The sequence below is a fragment of the Zophobas morio genome, unplaced genomic scaffold, assembly GCF_036711695.1.
Source record: "Zophobas morio isolate AGI-343-1 ecotype UQ-CSIRO unplaced genomic scaffold, CSIRO_AGI_Zmor_V1 ptg000012l, whole genome shotgun sequence".
Lineage (NCBI taxonomy): Eukaryota > Metazoa > Arthropoda > Insecta > Coleoptera > Tenebrionidae > Zophobas > Zophobas morio.
The window spans coordinates 2,388,049-2,403,179 of record NW_026972117.1 but is presented as its reverse complement, the minus strand read 5'-3'; the positions used below and the strand labels follow the sequence as shown (position 1 = coordinate 2,403,179).

General features: G+C 38.6%; 4 protein-coding genes across 9 annotated transcripts in view; 2 read left to right on the top strand and 2 right to left on the bottom strand.

Moving 5' to 3' along the window:
* Positions 1-1,962, top strand: part of LOC135127597 (serine/threonine-protein phosphatase 2B catalytic subunit 2-like) — a 130,682-nt gene extending 128,720 nt beyond the window's left edge. For all 5 annotated transcript variants that reach the window (XM_064054089.1, XM_064054088.1, XM_064054087.1 and 2 more), the window contains one exon: positions 156-1,962. The gene's annotated coding sequence lies outside the window, so the exon portion shown is untranslated. The remainder of the gene's footprint in view (positions 1-155) is intronic.
* A 1,731-nt stretch (positions 1,963-3,693) lies between these two features.
* Positions 3,694-8,211, bottom strand: LOC135127596 (zinc finger protein on ecdysone puffs-like). Of its 2 annotated transcripts, none has more exons than XM_064054084.1 (8): positions 8,059-8,211; positions 7,579-7,946; positions 5,721-6,156; positions 5,219-5,441; positions 5,006-5,163; positions 4,717-4,952; positions 4,448-4,628; positions 3,694-4,399 (listed from the first exon to the last, which is right to left on the bottom strand). In XM_064054084.1, exons 2-8 carry the CDS (start codon positions 7,933-7,935, stop codon positions 4,074-4,076), a joined length of 1,917 nt encoding a protein of 638 aa, XP_063910154.1. In that variant the 5' UTR covers positions 7,936-7,946; positions 8,059-8,211; the 3' UTR covers positions 3,694-4,073. The 2 variants fall into 2 exon arrangements, with proteins under 2 accessions (XP_063910154.1, XP_063910155.1); XM_064054085.1 differs by having other exon boundaries at positions 4,454-4,628.
* Positions 8,212-8,462: 251 nt separating this feature from the next.
* Positions 8,463-9,081, top strand: LOC135127600 (mitochondrial import inner membrane translocase subunit Tim13-like). The gene is made up of 3 exons (XM_064054092.1): positions 8,463-8,675; positions 8,727-8,795; positions 8,843-9,081. Exons 1-3 carry the CDS (start codon positions 8,571-8,573, stop codon positions 8,939-8,941), a joined length of 273 nt encoding a protein of 90 aa, XP_063910162.1. The 5' UTR covers positions 8,463-8,570; the 3' UTR covers positions 8,942-9,081.
* A 3-nt stretch (positions 9,082-9,084) lies between these two features.
* On the bottom strand, positions 9,085-11,563 carry LOC135127599 (centrosomal protein 43-like). The gene is made up of 4 exons (XM_064054091.1): positions 11,228-11,563; positions 10,368-11,005; positions 10,269-10,316; positions 9,085-10,221 (listed from the first exon to the last, which is right to left on the bottom strand). Exons 2-4 carry the CDS (start codon positions 10,446-10,448, stop codon positions 9,244-9,246), a joined length of 1,107 nt encoding a protein of 368 aa, XP_063910161.1. The 5' UTR covers positions 10,449-11,005; positions 11,228-11,563; the 3' UTR covers positions 9,085-9,243.
* Between the last annotated feature and the right edge of the window lie 3,568 nt (positions 11,564-15,131).

Genomic DNA, 15,131 nt, shown 5'->3' with positions numbered 1-15,131 from the left:
AACCTTACTTAACTACTGGCTCGATTGTTGTCAAATTGACAGTTCGCTCCCAGCCCCCAGTTTTACTCATAATTTTTGTACAGATACAGTTCGCGGTTGTGGAAGTATTAAATGAGCCGAGGAAGGGAGTGCGTTTCTGATGGTTGTTTTTTCAGGTATGCGCAACAAGAACCATTGGGTACCCTGCAGTGGCGCTCACCTCTACTACATGTAACATCTTTATTAGACTATAGACACATTTTTTCATTGGGACGACAGGCTCGTTCACATCTTATTGAACAAGTAGCTGGTCTGCTTCCTCTCTCTATCTGTAATTTCTGCTATTCGTGCCTCGCTCTTGCACACTGCTCTACCGCTATTCTCGCTTGAGGACAATCGTCCGGTGTTATTATCATCTAACTACATTCCATATCTACTGGGTTTTGAATAATCGTAGCACCGTTGGGTCCTCTAGACAACCCACATATTTATTATTTTAATATTATTATATTATAAATGTAAACTTGACGTCATAAATTCGTTGTATAACCAGTAGAGTAAGTAGTGATATAAAAAAAAAATAATAAGTATAATGATAAACATGAAAATGATGATAGTTATCACTCTGTTACTACTACGTACAAGAATTAAAAAGAAAAAAAAATGTGAAAAAAATGAAATCGTATATCGGTCAGCAGTGTGAAATGGCGGGCTAGGAGTAGCTGGTCGCACGTGTTGAGTGATATAAGCGTGCCATACCCACCTGTCGCCACACCTCATCCTCATCCTCATCAATCAACCCATCAGAAATCATCATGATCACTATGTGTTAATTTAAAAGATATTGCTATATATAATATACATATTTAATGACTCATGTGCTGAGTTGAGGATTTCATTGTGCGAAATAAGTACATTTATCTCTCTATTAATATTATAGAAAGTGTTTGATTTTAATATTAACACAACAAAATACACACACATCTTTGCTACGAGCTGTACTTATTTTTTGATTGTACAAATTGTGTTATACTATTAAATGTTTAATATTAACTTTTCCTCTCTGTCTGAGCGAGACGTTTCAGTTAACGAAAAAATTGTGTATATAAAAATAATACGTGTACAAATGTGATTGATGTATGCAGATCCCGAGCAAACAATCCGACCTTCGCAACCTGAGACCTCGTTGTTACGAATCTCCAGCACTTCAATGCTTTCTTCCTCAGACAAAGAGTTGGCGTGAATGTTCGTTCGAACTTCTGTTGTGGTGTGCCAGCGTGTTAAGTTGTAATACCTATTAATCTTATTGAATTCTGTAAATTTACTCTATAATATATTATATACATAATATGGTATAGTTAATTATTAGGTAATATCTCAACCAACTATCGGATAACTTAGAATGATATCAAAATTTAATATGGCGTCCCTTAACTTTTATACAAATGTAACTACGCTGTTGCTTAAATTGTATTCGTTGAATTTTTATGAAAACTGTTGGTTCGTAGGGCGGAACGATCACGATCACGTGACTGAAGGGCCCTTCCTTCTATTCGTGTGTTGTGTGTCCTTGGGAATAAATCGTCGTATAATAAAAATAAATATACCGACTCTCGTCGTCACTGTCATACTCTCCTCCTAGCGAATGTATCAAAGTTTGGGGCATCGTTTTAATTAATCGGTTATTAAAACTATATTTAGTGGTGTGTGTTGCTAATCACTTTGTCATCTAACGAAATTGTTAACTAGTCATTTCATTCACTACCTCTCACCTGTACATACAATTATTATATTGTGTTGTTTATAAAAGTCTAATTTAAGTTGAAACTTTGTTAAAGTTAGTGTAGTAGACGGTTTACTGTCGTTATTAAAAGTCTGTTCGGGTCGAACAGAATGTGGTATGACGAAGCAATAAAATGACATTTTTCTAATGACTTATTAGAAAGTTAAAAAAAAAAAACGCGACGATTGTTCAAGTGGTTAGTGGGCACGCGCTAAATATACTTTTAAGTAAACAGTTTCTAAATGTGTAGATCGACCTTAGTTGTTTTGACTGATACTTTGCCGATATTTTGGTGGTTATCGTTGTGTTGAGGTTTCGATGCGCAGCAACGTTACGTATTTTTTATGGTGTTATTACGTAGGATAAATTTTACTTGACGCAGAATAACGCTGGTGCGGCCATCGAGACCGGGCTAAATTTCGGTTACATACCATTGTAAATGTTGAGCAACCTCCAACGGCTTGGCCTGTCCAAGCGATAAGTAAGCTGATTATTTGTGATAGCTATCCTTAATTTTGAATAGCTTTTTGGTATTCGAGTTTGACATTTTCCATGTCCTCGGGCTGCGCGGTTTGGACCGGCCATGCAAAATGTCAGATTGTGATGCATTTTTTTGAAAATAAACTTTAAAAATTGTATAATATTAAACTATCTATATGCCTTCATACTTCCTAACTTATTATTATTATGATTATATATAATAATGCACTGAAGTATTGGGATGTTAGACTTTTAATACTTTAGTACTATCACCGCGCCACTTTCGGTGGCCGTTTTAATATTAATCTCAGTACTGGAACTTGACATTTTTTGGGGAAAATGCCACCTTCTTGACACGCTCGTGTATAAACATCCAGTAAATACTCAAGAAATTCGTTTGTTGATCTCATGGAGCACCGGAGTGACATGGATTGTTGCGATTTTCGTTCGATTCGATCGATTCGGCGTCTTATTCTAATGCAAGCAAGCAAGGGTGGTGTTTTGTGGTGAGTGTGCATTTCCAGTACGTCTAGAATTAGCTGAATGTTTTTAAATAATTGAATATACATTATATACATATTACAATGCGTTGATATAATTCATATCAATCGAAATGTGCAATTTAAGATGGACAAACTTCTAAAGTTCTGCATGTTACATTTGGCAGTTGTTTATCTGTGATCGCCTTGCGTTACTGAATTTAAGTTATTTTACTTCTGTCAAACATCTTGGTTCGTTTATTGTAATGTTACGATTATTCTACATTTCAATTGTAATGGATATTTTGATTTGTGTTCTTATTAAATATACATAATTGAAAAACGACTCTCTATCTATCTCTCTCTTTCTTTAATTTGCCACTCCGACAACCCCACCCACTCAGGTAAGTACGCACGTTACAGTTAGTCTTCTATTCACAATAATTGGGGTGCAGGAGTTCAGAGGTTATCTGCTCAATAAAATGGAAAAGCTGCAGTTTTCTATTTAATGAGTTGTAAAACACCAAGAGAACATTAAATTAGACACGAAAATAACTATTGCAAAACTTCCCATGGGTTAATCCAGAACTAAAAGCTGGTTTTTTCACTACTAATAAATTGTCTATATATTAAAAATTACAATACACAACATACACAGTTTGTGACACTGTTTACAAATTATAAACATGTTTGAAGAAAAAATTTCTATAAATCTAGTGTCCACTTTTTTAAATTAAACCAATTTTGAAGGTTGCTCATTGTAAATAGTTGGAAGTTCCGGTTTTGCAACTCCCTAAAACCGCCTCTGTTGTTCAAGGAGACACACAAATGCCATTTCCTCATGTGACGCCAATACAAAAAATAGTTTTAAAGTAAATTATTACATATTATGTAATCATAGCTAGAAGTACTATACACATTACTCAAATAAAATAATTTTTTGCGACAAAGGATCCAAAAAATCTACAAACGTACGAGCTAAATGAATTTATTATTACACTAATTCACTTAATACATACACATCATATATAATATAACCTACACTATTGCTATGTCAAAATATATAAAAAAAATCAAATAACCTTACAAGACAACCACATACCGCTCTTTCCAGCGGTTGGAAAAAATTAAATGATCCCGATTTTATCTGACGAAATCAAAACATTGCCAACTTTTAGTGTTTTAATGTAATAATTTTGCAAAAGTGTCACTTTACTTCACTTTTAGTTGGCTACAATTAAATTAAGCGACACTCGTCAGTAAAAAATGTTTGCAACTCAACCAAGTGCCAACATTTCGACCTCGCCACATAAAACCATCCGACTTTTTGTGTCTTAGCAGAACCGTTACGTCTACTGCTTACGTGCCTTCTTGCTTTTAGGTCCTGCCCCGTTTTTTACGGCGCCACCAACAGCAGAACGACGCGTACGCGGCGACGCGTTCGTGTTTTGTTGCGTTTGTGGCTGCTGCTGCTGCGGTTGTGCTGCAGGCTGCTGTTGGGGTGGAGTTTGTTGCACGGGCTCTTCTTTCTTGGGCTCAGCAGCGGGAGCGGGAGTGGCGGCCGGAGCCGGTTGTTCCGGCTCTTTCTCGGCAGGCTGCTCTTCCTCCTCTTCCTCTTCCTCGGGCTCTTTAGCCGCCTCTTCCTCCTCGTTACACGCTTCTTCAGGATCGTACATGTCTAAAAATCGCGTTGGAGTGATTGGTTACAAAAGTATCGACATCTTACTCGTACCGTCGTTGCCGTTTTGAGTCTCTTCGTTCGTTTCCTCTTTCTCGACGGTTTCTTCTTCGTCACGCTTGCGCTTCTTGTACTCGGCCTCCTTGGCGGATTCTTCTTGTTGTTTCTTGAACTTTTGTTTAACGGCTTCGACGAAGGTGTAATAGTGGCCTTCGGTTCTTAAATGTGCCTGGACAAGAAAAACATTATAGCGTATTTGTAACCATTACAACCCTAGAGCGATAAAACCCATTTACGCACGCCTGCACACAACATACCTGAGCAAACTCGTCGTTCTCGAAACTCCTATTGCAAATGTCACACATGAAACCGTTGAAAGGTTTCAAGCTTTGACTGCCAATGGGACGATTTTTTCTGAAAGCGGGAATACGATTCTGCAAGTTGTTTAATTCATCGGTTAATTCGAGAATGGGATGTTCATCCTCCAATTCCATTGTTTCTTCTAAGACGGGCTCGAGATCCATCTCCAGATCCTCCTCGATAATTTCGCCATCTAAATATATATACCGTGTCACAAAACCGCACATAGAAAAAGTCAAATAATACCTTCTTCCCCTACTTTTCCTTCCAAGGTCTCGTTAAGCTGTCTTAAATGTTCCGGTGTCAACCGATGGTCAACCCAGTCCATACGTGATGGGAACTCCTTCCCACAAATGTCGCAGTTGGGGTGCAAGAAACGCTTCAAACGCTGATGACCTTCAGTTCTATCAAAATACCACCGCGTTAAGCACCGCCCACTTTTAATCACCGATTACTCACTTGCGATGCGTGATTATTTTCCCCAAGAATTTCAAATCGCACATGTTGCAGTGACTCTCCGGCTCTTGGAATTTACGATTAAATTTGTTCTTACTGAGACGTCGCATACGGTTCAGTTCGATAACTTTCTTCTCTTCGGCCAAGCGCATGTTCTCCCTCAGTATGTTCACAGTGATGTGGAAACTTTCCTCGAGGCTCGTAAGCATCTGCTTGTGGGCGCGACCTGCCAAAAACCAACCGAATCAGCCGAGAAACAAACAAAATTTTTAAGTGGGGATCACCACCTACCTTACATTTCTTACAACTACCACACAAATTACACCCTGCAGTGAACATAAAATTAAAAGTGCACACACCACCTTCACCAAGCACGCATTCATTTAATCGCAATTAAAAATAATTCAACAATGGGGGAAAAAGCGAAATGGGAAACGAACACACTTTCGAGCATGCGTGGGTAAACGGCACACACAAAACCAGCGTGAACACGGATAAATGTTACCTCTGATGTGCTTCTCGAACGACTCCCCGTCCCACATGTCCTTGCTGCACACGAAACAGTGCAAGAACTTCTGCGGGACGCCGTAGTACTTCCCGTCCAAATCCCTCGCTTCCTCCTTCTTGTCGTCTTCGCCATCGTCTTGCCCGTCATCGTCCTTCTTCTCGTCGCCCTTCTTCTCCTCTTTCCACCCTCTCTTCGTCTCCTCCCCGTCGTCGTCTCTGATGTCCTCCGTCGACAGGTCGATGGTGTCTATCTTGTCGTCTTTAGTTTTTTCGTCTTTTTTCTCGATTTTGCGCTTGTCATCTTTGACGTCTTTGATGAACTTGGGTTTGATTGGCGAGCGTTTGCGGTTATCGCGTTGCTGGAAATTGGGGCGAGGGCGATTCGGGCCGAGGTTTTTATTCGAGTCCAATTGCCGCCAGCCACCATTGCGGTTCTGGTGATTTGAATTGGGTTAAGGGGGAAGTAAATTATAAATGAAAGAAATAAAAGGAGCGGAGAGGGTTGTGACCACTATAAAATGAGTGAGGAGTGTTTGACGTGTTTTTGCATAGTTTTAGAGACTCAGGAGGACATTTCGTCGTTTTTATTATCGCAATAGGAGTTTTCTTGAGTTATGAATCATATTAACTTTACTACGTACGTACGAGTCGACGTAACTTGAAAGGGATAAACTGCGCAGACGCAATATGCGTTAGGAAAAAATGCATGACACTGTTTTATAGAATATGTATGAAAAAAAAAAATACTATGACGATCTGCCAAACGTCTCGCGTTGTGGTAAGTCCTTATTTTAGCGGAAATACAAAAAAATTGGCCGAAGGTTTGAATTTTGCAATTTTTCGTTTCGGTTTTACATTTTTGTTTTTTTTTTTCAATTTTATTTTTTTCAGTGTTTCGTTTCTTCAACTAATAGACAGAGAGAAAGAAACGGAAATTGGGAAACCACTTTTTTCGCCCTCTAAGAGGTTATGAAACGTCGAGAAAACATGAAAGTGTAAGTCGCCCGATGGACTCGATTCTGAAAAAAGGATATTAGAAAACTAAAAATGTTAATCAAAAAACCCATATTCTATGATAAAAGATATTTGATGTCGTATTAGTAAGGCTAATATGATTCAATAACGTGAAACTTTACAGACGGTTGACATCTAGTGGCAAAAATTACAACAGGCCATTACAAGTGTACGTTTATTTTCAGTGACCAAAATTGATATATAAATTGTGCACGCTTTCCTTCTCTCGACATTGCATAAGAAATGAAACACAAACGTTTAGATTTCTAATTATGGCCAGAAAAAACAGAAGATGTTACTCCAGCTCATAAAGTCACTACTGTGCGAAAAACTAAATACTTATGACGACTACTGATTTGATATTTTTTATGAACATGCTATTTGAGCAAATTTAATCGACACCTAGTGGCAAAAACTGGAAACTAACGAGGCTAGCGCCACCTAGTGGGCCGAAATGCCTCCTATAACATTACAAAGCTATTTAATATTTTCAACACTAGGAGTTCGAGGAGACTCTTGTTATGTTTAGCGTGAAGTCGGTCTGGAATTTAGCAGCCGAATTACATTGAATTACTTAATAAATAAAGGGAAATTAAAACGGTCAACACAGAAGGTGACTTTAGTGATTTTAAGTGACGTTTGCTGCCTCAATTGTTTAAAATTCGGACTAGAGAGATGGGTGAAGCTACAACACTTGAGGCAACACGGGGTCAGAGAAACCCTCTACGTGCGAGATGAGCGTCAACCTGTCATCAGTCTCGATAACTAAAAGAACGAAAGCATTCTTAGCGAATCGTTAGAGAGAGTCTGTCCGGAGAGAGAAAAATAAATAAAGTGCATACCTTATTGTAAGGCTCGTTTCGTCTGAAATCAGACCGGCCCCTGTTACCAAACCGATTAAAGGAATCACGGCTATCTTGATGAGAAAAAGCAGGAGACGTATTCAAAGAAAGTAATGATGGCGGATTGTTCATTTGCTGCTGTTGAGGTTGCAGTAAGTTGGTTAAAGCTAGAGCAAGTTGCTGAGGGTTTGCCGCCAACTGGCCGAGCAAGCCCCCCGATTGGTTCAACGAATTATTAGAAGGCATGTTCCCTTGCCAAGGGCTAACATTGTTCCCTTGAAACGGTTGATGCGAAGAAAACGAGCGATTGCCTCTTTGAGGTCCGCCCATTCCACCACCAAGTCTTCTATTAGCCATGATTATTTCAACTAGATAATTGCAATAAGAAAAAATTAGAAAACGGAATGGCAGCTGTAGAAGACGCCGTCTTCCATACGCAAACAGTCGCTCGGAAAACGCGAAAACGCACAAAAATCTTACCTGTGGCGATCGACGAAGGCGCACTGAACGATTTCACAAACGATTAGCGCTTCGAACGGCCGATTTAAGATATTTTGAGGAGTCGTGAGTTTACACCGCTTTGGCGAAATCACAAACCGCAAAATGGCGACGTGACGCTGACGCGCTGGAGAAGGCCGCAGTGCGCAGTCGCGCACCGACTTCCGGCGACGACTTCCGCCACTACCAACATAACATTTGAAAACTATCAAGGGTAGATTTTTTTACATCATCCGGACTCTGTTTAATTTATTTAATTTTGATTATGCTTAAATGTCCTTTAGTCCGACCAAAACGATAATAACACTCGAGATAAAATAAAACTTTTAAAAAGCGACACTTCAGTCACTACCACGCTTCTATCGCCTTCTTTATCACACTTACGTCGTCTGTCTCTTTCTCCGCGCCGCTAACCTAACATAACCTCTCCTAACCTCAAAACTAAAGTTGTAAAAGTCAAAAAATTTTAAAATTAAGCAGCCAAATTACAAATAATGGACTCCTCATCACTCAACAGTCTATCCGGAGCGCAAAAGGATGAGTTAATGGATCAAGTCAAACAACAAATAGCGGTCGCAAACGCCCAAGAACTATTAACTGTACACTCACATTTTACATAACGAACCCGCATTTAAACACTTTGCTTTCAGAAAATGACGGAGAAGTGCTTTAAAAAGTGCATAAACAAACCAGGGACGTCGTTAGACAGCTCGGAGCAGGTTCGTCTTTCATAAAACACTCGCTCGATTTAAAAATTGTCTTCCAGAAATGTGTCGCGATGTGTATGGACAGGTACATGGATTCGTGGAATTTGGTGTCGAAAGCCTACAGTATGCGAATTCAACGAGAAAGAACTAACATGTAGACTATTCCAGTTTGTAGCGGAGTTGTAGATTGTTTGTTACGGTGGTGCAAAGTTCATGATCTGTAAATATGGACTGCAACGGTTTTATTATTTTGTAGCCACTAAACCCGTTAATAAAAATGAATTCTCAAGTAAAGCGACGCTCGATTTTGATTCTTTTTATTTAATCAAATCACAATCGCAAGGCACATTTTAATTAAGTACAAAACCTTAACCTAAATAAGAAACTAGTTAGTGAGAAAAAGCCACAACCACGCAGGGGTTATGCAAACGTAAGTACAAGTGAGCAAGTTTTAAGTACACTAAGTGTCCAAGTTGTGGGATGAAGTCTCATCCACACTTAAATTCGTTTCAATGTTTGTGGAATTACTATACTTATTGTCTGGAGTTTTTTTCTTGGAGGTGCTAGTCCCGTTCGTTGTGTGTTCTGAACACTGTTGTAGCTCCTCAAAGAGAGGCTTCGGGGAATCAATCCTACTCTGAGAGAGTTCAATTTCACTCCCAGACATGAAGTCCTCTTCATAATCATCCTTAATTTCAAAGTCATACTCTTTAGATTTTTTGTACAGAGATGGCAATAAGTCGCTGCCTCGGGGTTTACTTAGCTGCAATGGAGGGAGTTCGAGTTTTTTTAATTTCTTTGTTTTGTCTTCGGATTTTGATTTTGATTCAGGACTGCTTTCTTGTTCGGGGGTGGTTGACGCTTCCTCGTCATTACTGGTTGATTTGTGAGAGACGTCACCGTTAGCACTGACGGACTCTTCTTCTATGGAACTTGTACCGTTGAAGGTGTCATCGTTTTCGTTCTTTTTCACGTGGGCGGAGTACACAGGGTTGTCTTCAACCTCTCCATTTTCTTTTTTGAGCACGTAAGTGGAATTAAGGTCGTTTTTCACGGGACTGTCACTATCCGCGCTGTGTCCATTCACTTGCTCTTGAACTGAAGATGCAGAACTGGACAGATTGGACTCCTGGTCGCCGTTAATATTAGTTAAATTAATTTTCAGAGTTTTTGATTTTAATTGAGCAATTTTCACTATGTGGAACAAAACGGGGCCCGTGAGGTCCTCAGACTGCAGACCCAAATCATCAATGACTTTCTGGCGGCCTTCATACTTGTAGAAACTTCCTACGTATGATTCAGGATCATAAACAGAAGCAGTAAAGTCAAGGTCAAAGTACTCAAGAAACTCGCGAACTAAACAAAACATTAATTGGCCTTCTGGAGATTCTAGATATGGTTTGATTTTTGTGTTGAGGAGGGGTTGTTGTTTACTTATCTAAAACACAGAGTTTGAGGGTGTTTTCATACTAATTTTGACTTTACCTTTGAGTCTTCATCCAAAGCGAGAAAAAGGCTGGCTCTGAGTTGCGCCTACAAAACAAACCACGTGATTCATCTCCACGATCAGTTAATTTAAATTACCCTAATTTTGGGGAGGCAGCCGTTCAGTTCCAAAGTCTGGGCTACGAGGTCTCGCAGTTCCACTTCCTCTTCCACGGACATTTTCGCAAACTACGGCAAATTGTCGTCGCTAATCTGGTTGAGCCAGCAACTGATAAAACTAATGAGGGTTTGTTTTTATTGAGCTTCTTGTCATTTGTTTACTTGCAAGTTTTATTGCGAAACGGTTGTCACAGCACTGGTCGGAGTGAGCAAAATTGGGAAGTTTCATTGGGGAAAACAACGAAAACTGGTTTAGAAACAGAAAAAAATCGAAATCAAAATTTTGCGTTTTAACCGTCCTTCAACCCTCATCTTGAAAACAATTATGTCACCTGTCACCTGTCATCCCCACTCCGGGAAGCAGTGACCACCAAACAATTCGAGTTGAGAAAGTTTATTATAAACTGAGATTTCATAAAATATAAAAATAAAAACAAGTCTTAAAAATACATCACATTAATTAAGTACTGTGTGAGGTTAAGAGGAGATTCTATGAGTGAGACGACACGTGCGAGAGAGAGCTGCGACTTTGTCTGGTAGACGGTCGTCTGATGCTCTTCAAAACGGCAAAAATTGTGTTCGCGTCTACTCCCATGTTGAGGAACTCCACCAGAATTCTGGAAATAACACAATATAAAATAATTTAAAAAAGGCGAAAAATCGCCACTAAAAAAAAATACATCATTTTATTTCGTGGAAGAAAAGAATGTGAAAGAAAAATGTATAAAAAAAAGACCCCATTGTCACATTTTTTAATTTTACGTGATCAGCACCCTCTAGCGCCGAAACATTTTGACAACCACTGACACGTGGCCAATTATGGATTATAAAAAAAATACCTAAAGACTTTCGAGTCCATGTGAATGCCAGCCAGCTCCCCCAGCAGCTGAAGTTCCTCCTGATGGGGCTGGAATTTTCCGACCAGCGACGACGAACTCTCCTGGACTTTCGTCTGCATTTTAAATTTGGACTGACTACTGCTTACGGAACGTCTAATTTCTGGTAAATCTTGGCGGGAGCTCATCAAAAGTAGCGCCTTCGGGCACGCACAAGCTCAGCGATAATATTTGTTATTAACAATTAAAATTTGTCGTTAGCGGCTTGCACAAGCGTCAAGGGTTCGAAATGTCAAAATTCGGGGCGGGAAGTTTGAAATTGACGACGTAAGTGCGGTTTCTGCAACGAAACGGAGGTTTTTGCTTATGCAAGCACTAGAAGTGCTTTCAGAAGGTGTATATATTGGGGGTTTATGAAAATGTTGGTTTAATTTGGGTTATTTTGCGAAATGTGGCGTTTGGGGATCACGTCCTAAAGTTAAATGTCCCAAATGTCACCAATGCTCAAATGTCATTTATTCATTCGGGGTTTTATTAATAATAATAATAAATTTCAGGAAAAACAGTGCAACAATAATTTGCCTGCCAGTGAAAAATGGCAGTTTTGAAGGGAAGCATTTATTCCCAAAATTATAGCACCACAAACGTAGGATTAGGTAAAACTTTAACATAACCTAAAATCTCAAAATAAGTGTTTTATTTGTTAGGAAAACACAAGCCATTCTCAGGCCCGTACCTCAACTTTGACCCAAGTTAATGGGTTATATCAAACCCAGCGAGATTTGGTTTTGTTTAATAAATAGGGAGGCACTATTACGAGATGCGACGTTAGAACAAAGACAAGCCACCATCTTTGGTGGGAAAATTGAAGAAAAATGGAAAAAAGCGCCACAAGTCAACAACACACGTTTGACTCGATAGCAGTGATTTATCAGCTTTCAGCGCGTTCTGGCCTTATGGAAGAAATTAGTCAAACATGATTTGACTTTATTTTTAGACTCTGCTGAATCTCATGTTTTAATATTTGCGCTTCCAGTAGTGTCATTATCTAGTTTAAACAAGTAAATTTTATGTATACACAGAGATTATTGTACAAAAATAAATAAATTAATACAAATATATAAAAAAATGTAGTTCAGTATTTCCGTCAGGAAGTTGAAGAACTTATAAAAAAAATATAATATTATTTAACCTCGGTGCATCTACATCCGGACGAATGAAATTGGATACCAGAAAAAATTCAAATTTCTGGGTAAAAAAATAATAATATGAACCTTGGAAATTTCATCCCATCTCCTCGGTGAATCCACGATTTAAAATCCACAAAATAAACGTCTCCGTGTGGATTTAAAATACCAGTTTTAATTTTTACATGCATAAAAATGAAATTAATCTCGATGAGAGTGAGACAGTTTTAATAAAAAAAAAATCTGCGCTCCTTTGGTGCCCAACATTAAAGTAGCCACTCGCCTGATGGACTCGCGAAGAAAAAATATTTGCAAGATATTTTAAATTTATTCAGGACTGCAAAGAAGACGACTTTCTAATAAAAAATATGCTGTTTGTACATGGTAAACAGTGTACGGAACGACCCATTTATTATGGGTTTTAGAAAGAGCAAATCCCGCCCAAACCAGTTCTTGCGAGAATACCAACCAATGGAAGTGTTGACACTCCACAATAGATTATTATGTTCTGCAGGTTCATCCTCCAAAACAAAATGGAGAAAATTAGGGGTAGGTTGGAAAAATTAATTCTGGAAATTGGAAATAAAAAGAATTAAGTCCGTGCACAAAGTGCTAGACAAAAATTACCTAAATACGTATAAAAAAACAAGATTAACCACAGAGGACACATAGCATTGTATCTACCTACTTTAAAAAATTGGTTTTGTTCAGCAGTTACATACAGGAAAGCTAAAATTACTTCCTTCTCCCTGATAGAGACAAACCACTGAACTTTTTATTGGTCTATAATTAATTACACTCATGTGGTAATAATATTAAAAATAAAGACGAGGAAAACGTGATAAGTGGTATCACAGTAGGTACACATGTTAACACAAGTTGCCAAAAGAGCATGTGGTTCAACTTTAATAAATTATTTTAGAAAATATTGTAAGCCGGTCTTCAAAACGACAAATTCAGTCAGTTTTAATAACTTTCGCGACACATAATCCCAGCTGAAACCATAAATTTATAGTTTCAGGATGATTTCAGCGTGTTATCAGTTTTTTTCATGACAATTTTATTTGGTTGAGCGATATCTCGAACGATCGCACCGGAATAGGCAACATATGGCAAATTTACATTAATCAAATAAAATTTGCTAAGCACCATCAGAGAAAATAATTGTTCGTCAACCGCATAGATGGTCGTTAGATTTTTTTTGCCTTAAGTTCTATTACGTTACCAGAAGCCTCTCTGCCGTTGCTACCAGCGAAAAATAAAATACGTACAGTTTTCGTAGTGGTTACGGTTCCTGCTGCGATTCCTGTCGCCACAGGTTGCCCTTAACGCGTCCTTTGGTGGCGCTAGTGCTCAACAACCGCCTCCCAACGAAAAACGGAAAAGGCGTTGCCATCACCCACTTCCTCCCGGAATCACAACCTGAAGAAGCAGGATTTTTGAGCATTTGGCAGCACATTAACGTAAATAAAATAAGTTAACTTTGTGCCACGCGTCCTTTCAACCACTGCTGGTACGGGCACCCATGGCACAACACACCCTCGTCGGCGTTACGTAACCACGTGTTAAACACGCGTAAATTTTCACCAACAAACAAAAAATTGTACTTACCTACATGGAGACAAAAAACGGAAGTGTTTTATACCATCACAGGGGGTAGTTGTATTTCTACACAGTAGTTTTTCCTCATACACAAAGTGGTGTTTTTTTCTCCCCGGGAAACAACTGATGAGTGTATAATTCAAATGTAAAAACTGAAGAACTTTATAACACAAACTAAAGTTTACCGGTGGATCCACACGTAATCAGCGCAACGAGCATTTGTTTTGGCGCCCTTCAGATGAGCTCTATTTAAGAAACTATCTGTGAGGGAGGGGCGCAATCGGGTGAGTTCGTTTCGACGAATCTCCAAACGAGAGCCAAAAAAACGGGAAGGATTCTTTGGTATTTTCCCGGTTTGGAAGTGTTTTTTAATATTTAAAAAGTGAAGCAAAATTAGTAAGAAATATTCTGGAATCAAATTGATTTGACAAAATAGGCAGACTATTCTAGGAAGTAAAATATGAAAAAGTCGGTCCTCTTTTCCGCTTGTGTTGGGGTTTTTATTAAGTAGATAATCTGCGAAATTACAGGAGTGCTTAGAGTGAAATTTTTTGTTCATGTCAATATTTCGCCAAATAGAAATCTTGCTTAAAATTTATGTTGTTACATGCTTCCAGAGTATTTTAGTGAGTTGGACAATTCTTTTTTTTTTTTTTTGTTATTTTAAAAATGTTCCATTGATTTCACTAGCATTCCTCACTGGATTTATATTACAAATCAAAATGAAAATGTTTTTTCCTCACGAAAAAAATAACTGAAAATGCACCAATTGTTACAAGTTAATGAGTGTGAATAAATGTTTATGATTTTCATATTTCGTTTAGTACAGGCTGTTCATTAAAACTCTATCGATGACGTCACCACCGAGGGTCATAGCTTTATCAAAAGATGTACGGGACCATTTTGCGGTAACAATAAAAGTAAGAACGACCGATTTCTGCCACTCTGTTTTATTACCTCTTCTTGTCTTTGTTCTAACCGCAAATTTGTGCATACGTTGTCCTTTTTTAACGGTCATCGTGGCCTGATCAAATGCAAATTAGGTGGTTGCATCATGCCATTTACGAACCATTTCACCAACGCGCAATTCCAAGGTTAGGAGAAATGCAATATTTCCT